The sequence below is a fragment of the Pinus tabuliformis genome, chromosome 6, assembly GCF_031772625.1.
Source record: "Pinus tabuliformis cultivar Carrire ecotype Pingquan chromosome 6, CPIR1, whole genome shotgun sequence".
NCBI lineage: Eukaryota > Viridiplantae > Streptophyta > Pinopsida > Pinales > Pinaceae > Pinus > Pinus tabuliformis.
In genome coordinates this window covers 2,095,464,794-2,095,487,188 of record NC_142292.1, presented here as the reverse complement: position 1 = coordinate 2,095,487,188, position 22,395 = coordinate 2,095,464,794, and the positions used below count along the sequence as shown (strand labels likewise).

General features: G+C 37.1%; 1 protein-coding gene and 1 long non-coding RNA gene across 2 annotated transcripts; both read left to right on the top strand.

Annotated features, from left to right (window-relative positions):
• Positions 1 to 11,878: 11,878 nt before the first annotated feature.
• On the top strand, positions 11,879 to 17,051 carry LOC149267618 (zinc finger CCCH domain-containing protein 17-like). The gene is made up of 7 exons (XM_089412865.1): positions 11,879 to 12,065; positions 12,150 to 12,242; positions 12,332 to 12,439; positions 13,980 to 14,126; positions 14,342 to 14,461; positions 14,557 to 14,616; positions 16,950 to 17,051. Exons 1-7 carry the CDS (start codon positions 12,039 to 12,041, stop codon positions 17,049 to 17,051), a joined length of 657 nt encoding a protein of 218 aa, XP_089268991.1. The 5' UTR covers positions 11,879 to 12,038.
• Positions 17,052 to 17,301: 250 nt separating this feature from the next.
• On the top strand, positions 17,302 to 19,027 carry LOC149267617 (uncharacterized). Its single transcript, XR_016261215.1, has 4 exons — positions 17,302 to 17,698; positions 17,846 to 17,932; positions 18,134 to 18,509; positions 18,709 to 19,027. It is a non-coding gene; the product is annotated as an uncharacterized LOC149267617 (long non-coding RNA).
• The last annotated feature ends 3,368 nt before the right edge of the window (positions 19,028 to 22,395 follow it).

The window sequence follows — 22,395 nt, the reverse complement described above, 5'->3', positions numbered from 1 at the left end:
TTCAGATACATACATACAGACTAGCAGCTGAACTAGGACTCGACTTGACAGAAGCACAACAGCAGCGGATCATGGAACTGAATCAGTTAGATGAGCATCGTCAGCAAGCTATGGAACATACTACATTAGTGCAACAACAAAGAATGAAGTGGCACGACAGATATATCAAAACAAAGACATTTCACAAGGGAGACTGGGCATTGCTTTTCGACTCCAAATTCAAAGACTTCAAAGCAAAGTTCACAACACACTGGCTACCCATATGAAATTGACGAAATCTTTGACAATGGAGCAGTAAGGATCAAGACAATCGACCAGGATTCCACCTCATTTATAGTGAATGGACATAGGCTCAAAGTTTTATAATAGGCCTATCAGTAAAGAAGCATTTATGAAACAACTGATCGAAGACACAGAACTGGAACTCATGGCGCAGGATCTGCCATCTTGTTGAAAAAAAAAAAAAAAAAAAAAAAAAACAAAAGCAAAAACAGAGAGAGAAAAATATATAAAAAAACAAAGAAAAAAAAAACATAAAAATAAATAAATTGTTTGCAAGTGAAAACCAGGCAACTGGCACATTGCAAGCACGAATTCACAGGGGAAAACCAGGGCAACTTGGACTCTATGAATTCTTCCTACTTGTTCTATTGTTCTCAGATACATTTACTGCAGGTACACTCCACCAATCAATGACTTGAGGACAAGTCATATCTTCAACAAGGGGGGAGACTTGCATTTGCTCTTTAAAGTGGACAGCTGAAGTTGCAACCATCAGCTCTTTAGCTGGAAACAAGACCTGTATTGTCAATAGAAGGACCTGATATAACAAATCATTGCCAAGGGACCTGAAAGACCTGCCAATGTCAACACAACATGTGCATATTTTGTAAGCAGAAAAAGGGACCTGAAACAACGAATCGTTACAGAGGGACCTGATTATCAATTCAAGAATTAGAACATGAAGAACAAGGAGCAACAATAAAGTCTACATTTGAATCCATCTAAAACATCTGATTTCATCCTACTTGTACAACCATCATTCAGGGGAGTATATGTGGTCATTTTGTGCTTTAAAAATTCAAATTTTTCTTAGAAATTTTTAGTTTTTGTTAAGTTGAAATTAGTACCTGGGGATATTCATTATCATTTATATCCTATATTCCTATAACCCTTATACATTATAACCCTATTCCCTTTCATTTCCATACATATTCCCTCTTTTCATTAACCCTACTACCCCTAAGTATTTTTCTTTGCAAGCTTAAAAAGGCCAAACTGGGACAACTTTCAACCTGCACATACAACTCAAGCATTAGTCATGGTGATAATTTTAAATATGACCTAAGATGGTCATTTTAAAATTATAAAGATGTGCATATAAATCATGTGTTATCTAACAACCCCTATATGCCATATGCAAATATTTATGCACTATATGTATGCGCTATGGTCAAGATGGTGCAATAAAAATAATATGCGAATATACATAGCCTATAAAGGAAGAGCGCATATGATATATCATAACCCAAGCGCGAATGTACATATGATATAAAGGGAAGGCAAATGATATAAATCAAAGTGCAATTGCATATGATAAAGGGAAGGTATGCATATAAGGGAACGGCCGCAAACCATATGGCATGACCGTATGCAAAACACGAAACCATGATTGCATATGTGGTAGGGAGTATCGTGTAAGGCTTCAAACTCAATAATTATCCATCCTCCAAACTCATTGTAAAACAAAGTGCGTTGGTTAAATATCATTGCATACACACGACGGTGGTAATTATATTATATACAGCCAGAAGTTAAGAGAACAAATGAAACGCCGTCAACGAAGCGACGACCAGCCAGCACACAGGTATGAATATGAACACGGTGGCATGGCAATTCGTTTATCCATTGGATGATACGCTGTGCAGGGATCATGCGTACCAAGCCATGACTTGGCCATCCTCATGACACAGTCGGACGACTGGTCAACAGGACGGCCATGTAAGCCACGAATTTTAAAAACACCAATGGATATACAGTGCAGTACAGCCTGAAACGGTCATGAACACTGACCGAGCTCTTGTGTTGTTCAAACAATAATCCTCTGTGTCGTGTTAAACCATAATCCTCATCGCCGCATAAGCTCAGAGAAATGGCGTTTGAAGCTGCAGCCTAGTGAAAAGGAGAGTGAACTGAGTTGGGTGAATTTAAAGAGGCAAATCGTTCCGGGTTTGACGTTTTGAGATAACGGATTTTCAGGGATTCAATAAGGTAAGGCGTTAGTTGTTTAAAGCTCGGCACAGTGAATCAAAGTTAGAAACTCTCAGTCATTAATGGTAACGATTGCTTTGCCTTGCCACCAGTCAATTGAGCGGTTAAACCAAGATTTGGAGCGCCCGATATCCCTCCAGGTGCTCGGTGATCTAAGGTAAGCCGAAATTGTAGCCCCCAACTCGTTGATTTGCTGCGTGAATGTTGGTATGAATCCTTAGTGGATCAGGTCTCACTTAAAAGCGAATGTATTGCATGGTCAACACGTTAGATTTTGGCATTGTATGTGGAGTTGTATGTCGTGCCGTGTCAATAATGAAATCCATGAACTAAGGAGGCACGACAGTTCAGTGTTATTGCATGTTATGTTGAATGGCGGTGAATGGCAATGTGAAGCGCTGTAGAATGCGCACTGCATTTGTTATTGTCACATAGTTAATTGATTGTGCGCCGATTTAAACAGCAAAACAAACAGTCAAAACAACATGCATCCATAACCCTTGCTGCGCACTGTTGTTTTCATTTACACCAAAACAGGGGATTGATATGCTTTAAGGATTGAATGCATAATGCCATTTCTGATTGAAGGATTGCATGTCGAAGCCATTTAAAAATTCATTTGAATGCGCTATTATTTGTTTTTGTTTTAAGGCCGAGAGTTTTTAAAGTTTTTATGGGACAGCCGAGAGCAGTTTTTGTAAAAATTTTGATGGGCCGAGGGTTGTGTTTTGCAAATTTTTATGGCCAGAAGTATTTGCAATTTTTTATGATGAGGCCGCAAGCATGATTCCAATTTCCAAGTGCTATAATGTAGCCAAATGCGCCGTGTTCATTTGTGTTTAGAGGCTGAGCGTATGTGTATAGCCCTCTATTTGCCATGCTAAGGCTAAGTGCCTTCGTGCTCATAGTTCTGTTGCAACTGAGTGTAGTTTGGTATTTGATTTGGTAATTGAGGCCGTGTGCATAATTTTGGCGCACTACAATTTTTTTTTTTTGATCAGTCAAAAGTTTTTTAAAATATTTTGGGTTAGGCCTGGAGCCAAATGTATGTGCACTACACAGTTTCCCTGGTTAAACATACACAGTAATCGATCATTTGAATTTTGGTAAACAAAATAAGGTCAGGAGCATGTATAAACATTGTTTGTATATGTATTTTTGTTTTCAAAAACAGAGAGCAGCATATTGACAGGGTATACAGGCATTTGTTTGCATTGAACAGGGATTAAAACAGTGTTGTTGCTGAGGGCAGATTCAAACAGAGGTGAATTGAGTTGATTGAAAAGAGGAAGGTAAGGTTCTTTGCCTTCAAAAATTTCATTTCGAAATCAAACAAATAATTATATCTTTCTTTCAAAATGAAATTAGTAACAACAGAGGAATTCATTCATTGGTTTACAGAAGCAATGTCAGTCAGAGTAGAGCCAAAATTCCAGATAGAGAGTTGGGGGAAGGAAACTATAGAAAAACTTTACCAAGCAGGGATGATAAGTTTCCTACAAAAATTTGATGGCCACTCTGAACAAATAACCAGGGATTTTATAAACAATTTCAATCAAGACTAGACACGGGTGGGAGATGTCATTATTCCTGTAACCCAGGAATATCTTTCCCAATTTTTAGATCTGCCCATGATAGGTGAGAAGTATTACAAAGGCCTGCACTTCAAGGAGAAAGCCTGGACTTTCTTTCTTGAGAAGAACCGGAAAGGGACATTTGACAGAACAAAAGGGATACCCAGGGAATGGTTTAATGAACCATGGGGTGAGTTGGTTTTGGTTATCCAAAAGTTTTTGACCTGTGTTAGGGGGTATAGCGTGGCTCACTTGTATCATGTCAGACTTCTGCAACATATAAAAGGGGAGGATAGGATTAACTTGCCTTATTTCCTATATAGGAGCCTTTTGAGAATGATTGAAACAGTTAAACATGAACACAGGCCTAAAGCAGGACAGATATACCACCAAGGATTAATCAAAATCCTAGTTGAGTATCAGGTGAGATCACAGGGCATAGTGTGGCGAGAATTCATGTCTAAAAATCAATTCATTAAACAGGTTAATGAGGTACAGGATAAAACAGAGCAGGAAAACAGAGGATTGATGAACTCACCCTTGTATCCTAGAACAAGAGCCAAACAACAGAACAACATGGCCATGCAAGAAAATGAAACATCTGCTATGTCTATTCCTAGGCGATTTAGGAATAAGAGTCCCATTGATTTAGAGAAGGAAGTAGAAACATATTCCCCAAGACAGCAAGTAGAGAATGATATTGCACAAGAAGCATTTGAGAAGGATTCTTCATATGATGATGCAACAGCAGCATCACTAATGAAAACAACACAAGATTTTGAGAGAGAACTTAATTTAGGAAGAATCAGGGATTTAACTGACCAAATGGAAATTAGCAAAATTTTAGAGAAGCAATTAAAAGAAGAAAACAAGGCAAATAAGAAAGATAATGCTAAATTGGTCAAGGCAAATGAGAAACTGAATGAAGAATTGGGGAGGCTGAAAAGGAAAAATGATCTACTTTCTAAGCAAGCATTTAAATGGCTAAAGGAAAAGAACATGTGGCAGGCAAAATATGAAAAACAAAAGGTCAAAGCAGCTTTGTTTAGGGAGAGACATGATACAGGTTTGGATTGTTTGGCCAGGGCAGCACAACAGGAAGCATCTACAGGTACAGCATCTACTACAGAAAGACGAAGGTCAAAGAGGAGCAAGCAAGCATGGGGACATGCTTGATGATAAGCAAGGGAGAGATGTTGGGCCTTAGTTTTGGTCTCATTTTTGCTCAAAGAAACTTACTTATCCATCTATTTTCCATCCATTTTCCCTTCATTTATCCCATTTTGATGTATATTTGATATCCATTCAGGTATTTAATTTTAATTTTTCAATTTCTAAAGTTTTTATGAAAATTTGGTTTTTAGTGCAAAATTGGCAGATTTAGAAATTCCCGTAATAGCTCTATGGTTGATATGGTTGCAGGACACTTGGGCACGAATGGAATGCATGGATGGACAGCTTGGGAACTAGGACTAAGCCAGCAATGCTTAGTTCGAACAGAACAAGCTTTATTAGGCCCATTTGGTGCTAGTCAACCATGACTAGTCATGCAGGAATCCCATAGAAATAGGGCAGTTTTGAGATTTCATAGGAATGGTCATCTTTCTTGGGATGGGGATAATGAATTCGACTTGGATAGGTGGATGAGAGTAGATGGGTTTGTTTGAGTGAATATAGATCAGTTTGTTCATGAGACTTCTTATTTAAAGCCAAAACTTTGATGGCTTATGTATTGATTTTGTGATATACTTTTATGTTGTGACATCTTTGAATTGAGAAGTTAATTTGAAGACTTGTGTTATTATTATTTTGCTGTGTAATGCTATGGATGTGTGACTGAGTTAAGCTTCTGATATCACCTCTCATAGTGTGCAAGGCAAGAGTGGAGGGCCCCCATTCCAAGCTAAGTACACTTCCTTGTTAACTAGTTTTATTTCCTTGTAATCTGGTTGATTGTAGCACTAGTTTTTCAAAGCTTCATTTGAGTTTGCTTTATGGTTCATGCATAGTGATTGATTTCATTGGTTAATAGCTTATTCATCACTTTATTGAGTTGGAAAAACAGGTGTTCAAGTTGGGCATCCCTTCTGCTAAAATGATGAATCAAAACTAGTTTCTTTTGTTTGCATGCAAGTAGTTTTATTTCCATTAAGATTTAGATATTGAGATGAATGAATTATGATGGAATATCTTATGTGTCTCTTAAGTTAAGAGCTTCTTTCATTAATAATTTATCCATCTTAAGCTTTTGGTTTCGATCTCTGATTCATTAAGTGATAATTGGGGTTAAAGTGGACTTCTTGAGGTCAAGAACCCTTTCAATATTTCTCTCTTTTTAAGCTGATTGAATTAGAGTTATAAGATGTACTACTTTTAGCTTTTGAATAACTTATCTTTCAAGGTTTGGTTATATCTGATCTTCACATATAGTGAACTTGCCTCAAAGCATAAACAACCCGGATTGATAAGAAATAATTGTGTTAATTTAGGACCATAAATTAGCTCAACAGCTTGTTTGAATGGGCAGGGAATGTTAATCCCTTAGGTCTTGGGATGTTAGATTGCTATTATTTTTGTAAGTGTGCCAATGCAGTATCCTATAAATATACATCAAGGAAACTCATTTGAATAATCATCTTACCTTGTGGATTTAGTATATTGTGAAAAGAGGTTGCCTCCCTCAAAGAGGCTTCTAATCGACCCATTATTTCACTTGTTTAAGCATGGATTACTAATTTGGGCATTTTTTCATGCTTATTTGGATATTTGGTCCATAACATTTCTTATAAAAAAAGCTTGTTTTGTTTCATAGATAAAGCTACTCTAAATTCCGCTACACAGGTTTGCAAAGCTTTTATATCGAGAAAACCATTAGTTCTATCCATCAATCACGATTAGATATCCAAAAGGTATTCTTGTTCGACTTACTTAAGAAGTGTATTGATTATTTTCCTTACACACAAAAATCTGCAAGATAAATGTTCTTTGTATTTATACCTTTAAAGTATAATTATCATGTTTGTTTATAATTCTTATCATACCATATGGACCATGGGCCTACTTGTAGAAAGAGTATGTTAATGTCCCTCTACGTATCCCTTCAAAATTGACAACTCACCAATAATTCATAGTGTGTGTCAACGTAACATAGCTCCAAATTACATCTTCTAGTGCTCATGAAAATATCCATTAATCCCCGTGTCCATATCTAGAGGACTTCCATATGAACCTCTTTTCCTATCATTTTCTCCTTGTCTTTTGTGGATTTATCATCTTTCTTTGGGTGTTTTTAGTCAATGGCTCAACATGGCTATGGTATTCAATGTATTTGGGTACATTGTGGTTGCATGACTACTCACAACACTACCGTTTGTGAGGTTACTCTATAATTTGAAATAGTTGCATAGTTACACATTTTCCACATTCCCATGACTTGCATTATTTTATTTGGGATGATTGGAATATATTTTGGAATAGCTCATGCACCATTTCACTACGCAAACTTGGAAACTTGCAAGGATTAATCAATTGTGAATTTGCATGAGTGCAAGTCAATTTCATATGTTGGAACATTCCGAAAATCTCATGGACATGAGCAAAGTCAATCAATGGACTTTGGTCATGTCCATCGAATTTGTATAATAATTTAGAATTTGCAATCGACATAAGGATGAGTTATGAATTTGCTATAATATATGGTGATTAGGCATGGTATGTTTATCATACCTTCAGACAATTTGAAGTATGCATACTAAAAGAAGTGAACCAATGTTTAATTTTCCAAACGCTATTTTGAATTTAATGGGATTTCTAATTTTCTCAAAATGCCCATTTCAATTAGTTGGATTAGAGGGGATGTTAGGTCCTATGGCACATCAATGAGAATTTTAGGGGAAATATGAGGGGGTTACAAATTTTGGCTGGGTGAATTTTTTGGAAAGAATAAAGAAGGAAAAGAAGAAAACCATATTACATGGCTTCATCGCATGTAAAACCTTCAGTTGCAAAGCATCGAGGACAAAGCTTTTTGAAGGACGGTACCATGGTATGACCCCAAGGGGAGAATATATGGGGTTATATGAATATGATATGATACAGGGGGGGATATATGGGGTTAAATGTACATGGGACACGTACATTTATAGGTAATACTGTTCAACATGATAAAGGGGCCGCATGTGCAATGTGTGAATAGGTGTATAGAGAGAGCATTCAATCATATTTTTTTCCGTTATTGGTGAGCTATTATATTTTATTACTGTAATATAAACAACATAGTCAATGGGAAAAAATCATAATGAGCATTGGGTGATTGTGCAACAAGATATCCAAACTTCCATATGAATGTATGACAAAGATCCCATACATTATGATTGAACATAACTACCATCTAGAAACCAAAAACCAAAAACGTCTTCCTTGAGGAAAACCAAGTAACGCTAAATAAACAGTTGAAGAGTCACAATCTTAAGCTTATAGAAACAACATAGAGGTTTTTCCAAGAAGGAAACAAAACCCTCTATGGATTGGTGATCCATGGTGCATGCAAAATTTGGAAAACCCCAAAACCTATGAAGAGAAGTTGGAGTTAGATAGTTTGGGTCTTAAACTCTCATCGCGAGTTTGTTTTGACCAAGGGTTGGTGTTGAATTCAAGTATATGTCGATAGAGCGTACGAGCTCTCGACTGAGATTCTAATTTCATCACATATTCACACATCCTTACCAAAACCCATGACACGTCTTCATGGGATTAACCTTATGTTAATGGAAAAGCAAGGAGAGGCATCAACAAACAATGCATGAATTGTTCCAATGAAAAAGGGGCCAAACCCCAAGGATTTCATAGATACAAGGATGAATGACCGCTCAAGTTGGTCACAGGCCTTCTCAAAACCTATCTTATAAAATAGAATCAAGTCCAATAACATAAGCCCATTCCACACCTTCGCACACAACAATAAGATCATCTAGGATGTATCTACCTTGTATGAAGCATTTATGCTCTAACATGATTATATTAGTTGAATTGAGGCTTCTGTGATCCATATCAAGTTTATGAGAAAGGGGTTTATACTATTCCTTGTTCCTTTGGGACCCCCCATATTGGTGAGACGGGTCGCTCCATTAATCAAAGGATCAGTGAGCGCGCAACTGACCTTAAGCATAGAAGAACCAAGTCTTCTGCTTTAGCAAAGCACGTGGAGAAAACTAATCATCACGTCCGTATCGAGGAAGCTAGTGTTATTGCTAAAGTTTCGCATTTCCATCATCGGAAATTTAGGGAGGCCCTTGAGATTGAAAAAAGGCCGATCAATCTCAATAGAGAGGATGGCTGGAAGATCAGCTGTTGTTGGGTCCTAGCGCTCTCCTCCTAGTCGTTTCCTCCCCTCCCTAGGTTTAGCTTGATCTTGTTGTCTTTTAAGTAAATTCCCCTTGTTTCCCGTTTCCTGTGGCCTTTGTTCTTTAAGGTGTGGTTGTTAAGTTTTGAAGTATTTTAGTAGCAATTAATTTATGCTATTAGGTTTATTCTAATAATTTTAATTAACAATAAAAGTAATCCTGAATTTAATCTATGATGAGGTGTTATTTTTAACCCTTAAATAAAATATTAACTAATTTTTAAATATTAAATATTTTTTTTGACCCTTATTTATTTTATTTCTTTAAGATAGTCCCTTTACCTCGTACCTTAATAAGAATATAACCAGCTATATTTATATTTAACAACTTTTATAGCTAACTATTAATTACTCTAATATTTATATAGGTAATAACTTTTATAATTAAGTATTAATTTATATTAGTTTATTTTAATATATAATTATAACTATAAGTTTATAAAATGGTCCCCTTACTTTTATTTTTTATAACTAATAATTACTTTAATATTTATATAGGTAATAACTATTAATTTATTTATTTGAATATATATTTATAACTAAAAATTCATAAATGGTGCCCTTGCTTTTATTTTTATTAAAATATACAACTAATTGAATTAAGTTATTTATTTAAATATAGTTTTTGGCCCTAATCCAGTCCATCTAACCGTTTCCCGGTCAAATTTAGCCGTTACCTGGTCAGGAAATATAGCTGTTGGATGCTCTGCTCTGACTATTTAATATGCTAAACTATATTTGTTTCTTCAACTTGTCCTCACGATGATCCACACTGGTTGGTTCGAAACACGTCGACAAATGAAATATCATATGATTATATTAGGTAATGTATGCTTTATAATGCAAACTTTTATGCCTCGGCCCAAATTGTTCATGGTTGTTGTATGGCATGGTATCAAGTTAGGTTTCCCCACCTCGAGGTTGAATTTTATGGTGCCCTAATTGAAGTCATCCCCAAGTGATTAAGTTCTTACTAGTCATTGATAGACCCACAAGTATGGGACGACCAAGTTCCATGTTGCTTTGTAGAACTTACAGTAGAATCGGTAAATCGCTTAGGCTTTATGGGCGATAATCATTGATTCCATGCATATAAACAATCAACCAATATAAAGAAAAATGCATGGTCGTGATCACACCTTTTCTCCTCCACAACCTTCTTCAAGACCTCATCTTAAAATGTTGCATCACTGCTTCTCACTCGATATAAGCAATTGAGACTAGAGAAACAATTTGTAATGATCATTAAATGCTTTCTTAATCACCCTTCTTTAATTCACCCTCTCATTCTTTCTCCGGGAGCATACATATTCGCGCTTGTGGTTTTGATTCTTTCTTAATCATCCCCTTTTTAGTCAGTGTCCCGCTCTTTCTATTAGAGACATACATCTTGTCTCTGGCGATTTTGATTGTCAAGGTCTTAAAAGAGACCACAGTAGTCCTATCCCCAATCTTGAACAAATGTTTTCAAGCATGAAGTTATGATTCCCGATCATGCTCAAATTCATTGACCCTCATAAGGTGGGACAACTTAGACCAAGCCTATTTTTCTTCATCAAAAGAGATGAGGTGAAGGTCCTTAGACATAGTTTCAAATTCTTCTTAAATGCCCCGGTGATGTAAACAAAAAAACTCACGGGGATGCCGTGCCTAAAAATTCATACCATGCATATCCACCAAAATCAAAACCATGGTGAAAGATGGAAGCAAAGCCATTACTAATTTACAAGGGATATGCTACCATAAATTTTGTTTACACTAGCAATGAAATGTTAAATCCAAGGCAAATAACAAAGCGCACGAGTCAATTACAACAAATGAAATTTTATCTGCCTTTTGACGCAGTCTAATTCTATAGTTGAAATGTATAAAATCAACTCCACTCACACTCACACGATATAATCGATGGATGATAGAATGATTTTTCCATTGATTTGTGTATAGTATTAAAAGTATTTTGTGAAAGTTGAATCTCATCATGTATCTAATAATTATTAATAGTTAAATTAAAATTCTAAAAATCTGATTCCAAAATAAATATGCATACCTATAATAAAAAAAAATGATAATAATAACAGTAAAACTGAGAAAAATACATGCATTAAATTCCAACATTCCAAAAATAAAATGGAAGGAAAACACTAGATTCCAAGATTCTAGAATTAAAATTAAAAGTGAAATGGATGAAAACCTTAAATTCCAAGATTCCAAAAATAGGAAGAAATGCATGCATGTGACCAAACGTAAACCTAAACGTAACAAATCCCAATACCAATAAATAATACTTGGGAAGAGTAGAGTGGATGATGACAGTTACACAGTGAAAGAGAAAGAGAAGGCGAGAAAGCGAGCGAGATTTGAATGATATTTGGCGAACGACAAGCGGGAAGAAGCACCCAAGTTTTATCTCTCTCTACCTGCTGGCAGCCATGGGAGCTCTGCATATTCTTAGCTTGTTTTGGTTGGCTTCTGGCTTTCTCGCTCCCTCTGCATACTCTTGGTTTGCTCGTTCTTTGTTGGTTTCCTTGTCTTTTTCCATATCCCTTTGATTTGCTTGGTTTCCTTGTCTTTTCTCCATATCCATTTGATTTGCTCGGTTTCCTTGTCTTTTCTCCATACCCATTTCATTTGCTTGGTTTCCTTATTTTATGTGCTTTGTTTCTGGGTTTTCTTATCTTCTTTGCATATCCATTTGATTTACTTCCTTCCCACAGGCTATTCGAGGGATTGCTTTTCCTTCTCATTTAGGCGCTGCTGACAAACTCTATTCCGCTGGACAAGACAACAAGCTTATGGTCTGGGACTGCCATACAGGCCAGGTACTCTGAGCTTTTATTTACACTCAACTCTTATACTGTCTATAAATATCTTCATCGAAGCTTAACGTCTTCTTTCTTAAACAGGGTACACATATTCCTTTACATGGCGTGAGCGAAGCTGGATGCCTCCTCAGTGAAGGTCCTTGGATTTTTGTTGGCGTTCCTAACGCTGTCAAGGTAATTTAACGAGATTAACCTTAGCATTAGAATTGTTTTTGTCAGTGTGATTTTCTTCAGGTTGCTAATACAGTGGATTTATATTTCAGGCTTGGAATACTCTCACGTCCACGCAACAATCTTTAGATGGCCCCAGGGGACAAGTTCATGCCCTTGCTGTCGTTAATCAAATGCAAATGCTTTTTGCTGGAACAGAAGTGAGTCTCCTAAACTGCTTTGGCTTATGTAGTCATATTTGTTGTGACAAACCCCCTGATCTAAGGAGAGATGGTCAGTGGGTTACTTGACTCCACTGCCGTTGACCGGATTTCTTTTTTTTGAAATACATAATGCCAACACCAATTTCCTTCATTTCTTTTTTTTGAAATACATAATGCCAACACCAATTTCCTTCACATGTACAGACTACACCAGTTGACCCGACAATTGACTCATGGGACTTGTCATGAGACTTCTTGACACCACCGCATATCCTGACATGGCCAAAGATATCTGAATCCTCTACAAAAATCCTCGACCTGGGAATATCTGTCCCATGACCTGGTTCTTTTTTATGTTTTTTGGATCAAATACTTGCATCATTTAAAATTCATGAAGGAAATAAGTAGGGGGGTTGTCACATTTGTAGTGTGTTTTCTTTTATTAGCTAAACTCTAAGTCATGACCAGTGTGTTCGAAATCGGTGGAAATAGCCAGTCCGACCGGGTTGGGGGTCGAACTAGTCTGTTTCACAGCCTTGAACCGGAAGTGGCCGGTTCGGTGCCGAACTGACTGATTCTATACAATTTGACCAAAGACATTCCAAATGTAATTAAAAAAATAAAATAAAATAAACATGAATTTTTGAGTGGGGCGGCATAACTTTCAAGCCTATGGCTCTTGAATCCTTATCCAATTTATGGTAATGTCCTCCTTTTTTTTGTTTTTGTTTTCATCCTTTTACTTAAATTTTTAACATTAACATGAAATAACTGAGGATTTTTTAGAGTGGTTCCAACTTCATTGGATTTAATATGGGGAAAGCAAATTTTTAGAGCTCGCTCAAAATCTAGTAGACTTAACCGTTTCTCAGGATTTCAAGATTGGGGGAATTGCAATGTTTCCATTGGATTTTGTCATGTACGAGGGTATGGAACTAGTAATTAATCAAGATCACCAAACCCTCTATGTACCTTGATGTTAGTGGCATTGGTTGTCAAACTCCTTTATCATGACCCTATAAAAAATGTACCCATCACTCAAACAAAATCTTGACTCGACATGCTACGCTTTTTCTATCTTATTTTAATGCTTAGAGTGTGATATTGATGACGAAGGTCCCAACAAAGGCAATGGTTATGATGATATGTATGTTTTTGTTGTAGCATGATTTTCTTTTTCTTTTTTTAGTGCTAGAGGCCATCTAGAGCCTATATTTTGTTGTATTTTCGTTTCAGAGATGAATTGCACTCGATGCTATTTTGGTTATGTGCACCCTTACATGCTATATCAATGAGAAGTTTTGCTTGTTTGTGTATAAAATGCTTTGGATTCATACGAATGCACATGACTATATATCTTTTTCTTTAAAATTTGAATGTATGTATTTTCGGCCGACCAATTCTCTAGTCCGGTTTTTTAGTGGTTCTGGTCCGGTTTCAACTGGTTCTCAGTTCGCCAGTTTGGTTCCGATAACATTGGTCGTGACTTTATTACATTATATAGCCCCACTGATTACGTTGACTTACGGTTTTACAGGATGGCACTATTTTTGCATGGAAATTTAATTCTCCAGCCAGTGCCTTTGAACCTGCAGTTTCCCTCGCAGGGCACACCCTGCCTGTTGTCTCAATGGTCTTAGGGGCAGGAAGACTCTACTCCGCTTCCATGGACCACACAATAAGGGTATGTTTCTTTGCTTCTCGTCCACTACTTTTATTTGTATTTGTTTACACAGTAAGATAAAAGAAAATTTGGGCTGACCTGGTTAATAAAAGCACAAATAAACATTGTTTTTCTTGCAAGCTTTGATGTTTTTCATTCACTTACAATTTTAGAAAATGAATTATGTACCCAATTCCAGATGAGTTTATATTTGACAGTTGTAAAGAAATTCACAGGTCTGGGATATGGAAAGTTTTCAATGTATACAGACCTTGAGGGATCACAAGTCAGTTGTAATGTCTCTTCTCTGTTGGGATGACTATCTCTTGTCGTGCTCACTAGACAACACGGTGAAGGTAAGGAAGACTTCATCATATGTCCATGTTTCATTCAGGAAACAAAATGGTGCACAAACTTCATTGGAATTTCTAACTCATCAAATGCAATGCAGGTATGGGCCGCTACATCAAGTGGAGCCTTGGAAGTGACTTACACTCGTAGCGAAAAGAATGTATGTTATCTAATCCTCTCTACCTATAACAATTGTGTACATTTTATAATTAGTTTTTTTATCCATGCAACAGCCTATTTACTTAGTTGCAGTGCAATGCTATTTTTGTATTCATGATTTATCTACTAAGTTGCATTGCAACGTGCTTCTATTTGGCATGGTGGTCCTAGGATCTGAAATCAAAGAGGGGTAACCAGTCCATGGGGATGGTGTGACCTCTTTATTTTTTTAAAGCCAAAGTGACATCTAGATTATTTATTAATTATTTTAATCAAACATGTTTTGTTCTGCTGCAATTCTGTAGTTAGTTTTATGATTTATAAATCTCAGTAGTTGAAGGACGCCAAGGCCCAAGGGCAAGACATTTGTGCATCAGAAATTATTTAGTGGGTTTTGTGATTTATAAGTCTTGGTATGTTGGACACCTAATCCTAAAGGGTTAGCGTGGAAGTTGAATGGACAAAGCAGTCCAAGAGACCTTGGGATCTGAATCCCAAGAGTCACATATGTGTACTATAAATGTATATCTATTGTTAATAAAAATACACTCACTGATTTATCTTTCATATATTTTGTGCTGTCCATGTGAGTTTAACATGGTATCAGAGCAACCACCCATCAGCAGCAAGTCAATAATGTTACAGTTCATTCAGATAAAGCAGCAAAGTTATACATGCAGATGCAGAAACTCAGTCTGCACTTCCCAAGCCCATCATCAGACCTTGGGAATAGCTTGTCCACAACAAGCACAGAACTGGTCTTGGATATGACAAGGACTTGTCCTTTCATATTCCAGACTATGCCAAGCCCATTCAGTTTCAGAGCGCTGGATTCATTTATGACAGTTCACTTGCTCCTCATGACAGTTCAGCTTCAGCTGTTCCAGACTCTGCCCCTCTTCCACAGCAACAACAACAACAAAAGCAACAGATCGTGAAATGCCAACACTGTGACCGAGTTGGCCATCTGAAAGATCACTGTTTTGATCTTCATCCATGTGAGCACTGTCATAAAACCAGCCATTCTTCACACAGATGCTTCAAAAACAAACATCCTGCAAGAACAAAGATTCATCTTGGATGGATCGCTTCTTGGCAATGGGCATCAACAACCAAGAAGATATTCCAAACACATGTTAGAACTTGTTCCATAGTATTGAACAGTCTTGCAGTTGAGTTTTCTCCATCTTCTCACCTTGTACCTGACAGGGGGGGAAATGATGGTCATCTACAAGCTTCAAAGCCACATCAAGTGAGCCTGAGCCACAACCTGCCACACCAGTTTCAGAGTTGTAGCCAGAGACAAGATGCCTGAACATGCCTTCAGTTGGCAATCTAGGACTTCCTCTAGCAGAAGACTTCAGCTTCTTGCCAGTTTCGGAAGCATTCCAGGAACAGATTGAGAACACTTCCTCTAGCAGAAGACTCCAACTTCTTGCCAGTTTTGGAAGAGTTCCAGGAATTGCATTAAGCATTCCAGAGTTGTTGGTCATCCTTAAACCATCACAGATTGAGAACACTTCCTCTAGCAGAAAACTTCAGTTTCTTGCCAATTTTGGAAGAGTTCCGGGAACTGCACTAAGCGTTCCAGTGTTGGTGGTCATCCTTAAACCACCGCACTTTTTATACCAACATTTCATAGAGCACATTCAGCCTAGTGCTGCCATGCATTTTTTGCACATTTTGTATTACAGCTCTCTTCTTGGACTCATACATAACCCTTCGGATTAAGGGGGGGAATGTTGGACACCTAATCCTAAAGGGTTAGCGTGGAAGTTGAATGGACAAAGCAGTCCAAGAGACCTTGGGATTTGAATCCCAAGAGTCACATATGTGTACTATAAATGTATATCTATTGTTAATAAAAATACACTCACTGATTTATCTTTCATATATTTTGTGCTGTCCATGTGAGTTTAACATGGTAGTTGAGGGACCCCAAGGCCCAAAGGCAAGACATTTGTGCATCAGAAACTAGATACCACAGTAAAATCAAATTCCACGAGAAAGTCTATGATTCATTCCTTTAATGGTTTCTTTACTTCTCTCAAATCTAAACATCCAGGTTGGGAGCTTTTAATGTATTTTATTGGAAAATCAACTACACTTACTACGCAAAATCCCTGATATTTTGCAAACTTGAACTTGTCTGTTTTATTATTATCATTATTATTTTAATGCAGCAAGGCCTTGCATGTAAGTGATATTTTGTTTTTTGTGTATGGTGTAAGAATCGAGTCAAACAATCCTATTAAGTCACTAGATATTGCAAGGTTTATGTTTCTTTTCTCAGAATTAAGTGGAGTTAAATTATTTTGGTTTTGCTTCTCACAGGGTGTTCTTGCACTATGTGGAATGAATGACGAACAATCCAAGCCTGTCTTGCTTTGTTCCTGCAACGATAACAGTGTGCGCCTCTACGACTTGCCATCATAAGTACAGCTGCTCTTGAGTTCATTATACTAAAATATTGGAAAATGGAAAAGCATTTTTGATCATTCTGAGAATGAAAACAAGTTGGGCTTCGGAATGCCTTTGGGCTATTTCAGGGTCATTTTGTCCTTGTTTTAAAAATATTTAATGGACTAGGAAATTGTTGATGCGCTCATTTATGGAGTTACATGAATGTGCTCATATTTTCTGCTTTTTGGTAAAATAACATTTACGGGTTTTGTCTCAGGTTTAAAGAACGATGTAGACTGTTCTCGAGAAATGAGGTGCGAGTATTCCAGCTTGGACCTGGTGGATTATTTTTCACTGGTGATGGAGAGGGGGAACTTAAAGTATGGAAATGGGATACCCAGACTCTATGAGAGGCTGAGACAACCTATAAGAGTTTTGTTGTAACTAAGAGTCTCCAGTTGAAATGCTACTGTGGTCACTCCGACCCTTGTTCATATCTCCCACATGTGAAGCTCCTCCTGTACTCTTTTCACTTAGCATACTCTAACTACATCCACGCCGCTATGATCGTATTGGTCTGTGGAATAAACTCACATTGACAGAGGTATCTTTAGATGGCCCTGGGCACAAATTCATTCCCTGGTTTTGTCGCTAATCATATGCCTTTCACTGAAACACAAGTAAGTCTCCTGCTTTCCTTCTGTAATCATCTGTGTCATGTGTTTTGCTTTATTAAGTAAAATCTAGATATATGTATGGCATCTTCTGTTTACTGTGGTTATAGTTTTCTCCATTTTAATTTTTTCTAAAACATTATTTGCTGACAGAGAAGTGGAGGACATTTTCCATCCCATCAGCTGTGCATCACATACAAACTAATTTTGTCTCCACCCACAATCATTTACTGGCTTTTGGTAAGATTTGGGACCATATTTATCAATTTACGGTCTTATCAAAGTTTTCTATACTTTCAGTTTCATTTCAGATCCATTTATACTTTTTATGAAATGTGGTAATGCACTTTCAGAAGTTGATGGCATATTTCTCCGAGAGCAGACTTTCATAATTGTATTGTGATTTATCTGCATATTTTGAGAAACACATTTCTTTTGCAGGTGGGCTATGATATTTTCCATCTCATCATATGTGCATCGTGCAAACTGATTTTCTTTCCTCCCACAATCATTTACTAGCCCTCAGTAAGGTTTGGGACCATATTTACCAATTTATGGTGTTATCAAATCTTCTTCCAATACCTTCAATTTCATTTCACATCCATTTATATTTTTTTATGAGCAGTTGTAATGGATTTTTGGAATTAGATGATATATTCTCCTGAGACAAGACTTTCATTGTTGTATTGTCATTTATCTGCATGTTTTGAGGGACATATTTATTTTGCAGGTGGGCTATGACACTTTCCCTTCTTAAAATGTGCATCAGATGCAAGCTGGATTTTTTTTTCCATCCACAATCATTTACTGGCCCTTGGTAAGGTTTGGGACGATATTTATCAATTTATGGTCTTATCAAAGCTTTCTATACCTTCTGTTTCATTTCGGAATCGATCCATCTATACTTTTATGTGGTAGTGCATTTTTTGAGATTTGATGATATATTCTCATTAGAGTAGACTTTCATGATTGTATTGTCATTTATCTGCATATTTTGAAGGGCATTTATTTTGCAGGTGAGTTATTGCTGGGGCTGCTCCGTTGCTGACCAAGTTCCACAAGTTGTGGGCTTTGTTAGTTTAGGATATCCTTTTGGTGTGCGGCTGCATCAATAATCTTTGGTGGGCACCACAAATCAACTCTGCAGTCTCCAAAATCAAAGGCAGTATTGCAGCCATTCCCTTCTTGCAAAGCAAAGCCCACCAGATGCAAAAATAATGGCACGTCCTGTGTACTTTGGACGATGTTCGAAAGGTTTAGATGTGACATACCTGGGTTGTAAGATACTTGTTGGTGAGGCTGATTAGGCTGTGCGACAGCTATCACATTGCTCAATCAACAAATATTTGATTCTCTCACTGTTGGACTTGATTTGATTATTTTTTCCCCTTTGGTATAGTGTTGATTAAGATACGGGACTGGTTGAATATACTGTTACTGATTAGCATTGAGTGTGAATATCTCATCTTCTTCTCAGTTTCAAGAGTAAACTTATATTTCCTAGTGGAAAATGTTTGAATAATTTTGGTATGCAAATATCTTGTCTTCTTCTCACTTTGAAGTGGAAACTTGTATTTTCAAAATGCACCCAGTGCAAAATGTTTCAGTAATTTTGGTGATCTGATAAGTATACATTGTGCAAACTTACATCTATTCTCATTAATTAGATGGTGCATAGGCTGCGTCGATTTTTACTCACTATTACACAAGCAAACATTCATCTTTTACTCACTATTACACAAGCAAACATTCATCCTTGGCATGCGTACGAACATTGTTCAGCAAGGGGTGGAGCCTATATGGCCTTGGTTTTAGGCTAAAATTGGGGATGCCGTTTAGATGAAAAATCTGAGTTGTAGAAGTAAGCTAAGAGTTTATGGAATCAAGTGGCAGTGAGAACTGAATTGTAATTGCAATTTGAGCTGTGTGTTTGTGCTGAATCAGGTCTTATTTCAAACAAGAAATTGCTGCTGATACCTGGCTATTCAGTCTAATAGATTTAACCATCGGAATTACCTTGCATATCCTCTCACGACAAATTAAAGGAGAGTGTACAAAGAATCTGTGAAATGTGTAGAGAAGTTATAAGCAAAAGAGAAATTTAGAAGAGGCACCGCATATCAATGTGATTGGATAATGTTTCTAACCCTCTCAGCCATCAATGATGATGAAGTTGAGGATGAGGATTATATGTACTCCGTAATGCAGCCTGGTTGCTTTGATGAGGAGTTACCTGTAATACACTCCCTTACCATTCTGACCCGGGGGAGGTGATTACTAGGTTACCCAACTCTCATTTTACTGTTACAAGAATGGGGTAACGTCTCCATACCTTTATTTTGTTACAGTTACAAGAATGGGGTAACATCTCCATACCTTTATTTCGTTACAGCTACAAGAATGGGGTAACATCTCCATACCTTTATTTCGTTACAGCTACAAGAATGGGGTGACATCTCCATGCCTTTATTTTGCTTTCAAACTGCCAGTAAAATGCTTGAAATATATTGACGAGGCACACTCTAGTTTGCAACTTGACCTAGTATAAATCATAGAGTGAACATTCAATGGCATGGACCTCCAGTCCTATTTAAATTTAGTCAATCTTTAATAAAGCTAGACTCCGTTGGAACGTTTTTGATAATCGGGCAAACAGCACTTCACATTAGATAAAAATGTTGAAGTAGACTAGAATGGGCTGTACTTACAAATTCAAAGAGCAGGATCTGTGACAGAAGCTTTTCATCGCTGTTTCTTAAGATACCAAAAGCCCTTGCATATTTTATGCACTCGTCTCAACATAGCTGTGTTCACACTTTGTCTGATTGAGTTGTAGCATCGAGACTGCTTGGGTGACTTTCATTTGTTTTTCGAAGGATCCTCCATGCAAAACTGCCTTGAGAAGAATCCTGTTCCCTTTTGTACACACCGGTGAGAAGGCACAACCATTTCAACATGAGATGAACATGAGAACAAAACAAATCCTTGCTGGACCGTACAGTCCAGGACTTGTATTACTCTCTGGAAACAGTCTTCCATGGTCTCAGCGCTCAGATAAGGCATCATTGAAAGAGCCACACGACCAAATATCGGACTGTTAAAGATCTCTAACTGAGGGAATTTACTTGCTCTCTAAAATTCTATGAAATGATCTCCAAACACATCTGTTCTTTTGCTGTACGTAAGTCATCATGTAACGGTGGTAGAACGAGTTTAAAGCTCTCTATCTGAGGGAGTTTACTTGTTGTATAAAATTCTCTGAAATGATCTCCAAACACGACTGTTATTTTGCTTTACTTAAGTCATCACGTAACGGTGGTAGAACGAGTTTAGTAATCCAAGTGAACTTTGTGGCAACACCACCAATAGTAGGTTCTATGACAATTAACTTCAACAATAAACAATAGGTTCTGTAGCATCTTGGAAATCAAATCATAAGGGAGAAATATCCTTAAATTCAATATTCTCGTCATCAACACCACCTTCATGTGAAAGGTGAAGGTTCCACCTTACATCTTCCTCCATTCCACTTCTAAGTTGCTCTTCCATAGCCTTAATGAAGGTGTCTAAGTTCACTTTGGGCATAAGGTGTTCTTTCTTTTCCCAAGTAGCAGCCAATTTTTGGTGCAATCCCTTGGTCACCCTGTGCTAGCCCAAACTCTTGTTAAATAAAGAAAGCCCTAACCACAAGACGTCCTAGATGCACAGCACACAAGCTATATCCATTGTAGAGAAATACCTTGGAATTCAGTGTCAAGGAGTGGCAATCATGTGAAAAGAATGAACTGTAAGGTTGTGACTTCGGATTTCATAAATTGTGTCCTGTGATACATTAAAGAAACCATCCATGCATTATCGAGTCATATATTTTAACAAGCAGAGTGCTGTTACATTCCCAGGCATCAATGAGAACCTTAAAGTAATTAACAAAATGCTGGGAAAATATATTCTTATGCTGAGGCAGTATTGAGCATGATATATAAATATATTCTTATGCTGAGGCAGTATTGAGCATGATATATATATATATATATATAGTGTACGCGCGCAATGAGATTCCGGAGAATTAAGGTATCTCAATGTGAATCTCAGACCTGAATGCTGGGAGAATTAAGATATCTCAAATGGTTGCAAGAAAACAAATGTTCATCTTTTCTCTGGAAACCGTTCAGAAATTTGCCTTCATGCTAATGAACCTTTTATTTGCCATCCGTCACAAGATGGTCCGGTCCAGCACGTCGTTAATGATGTGAACTTATCGATTTGACATACATATGTCATTATATTTTGAAATTGGCCCAAAGAATTTGATATGAATGTGCAAGAGTATATATATATATATATTTATATTGATATTGTGCGTGTGTTCGAGCGCGCACAATGTGAATCTCAGACTTGAGTGCTCGGAGAATTAAGGTATCTCAAATGGTTGCAAGAAAACAAATGTTCATCTAATCTCTGAAAACTGTTCAGAAATTTGCCTTCATGCTAATGAACCTTTATACATTGAACTGCAAATTAGCGATAGAATTATTGCCATCCGTCACAAGATGGTCCAGCACGTCGTTAATGATGTGAACTTATCGATTTGGACATACATATGTCATTATATTTTGAAACTGGCCCAAAGAATTTGATATGAATGTGCAAGAGTGATTGTGCTTGAGTTTGAAACTAGCCCAAACAATTTGTCATGAAAGTGC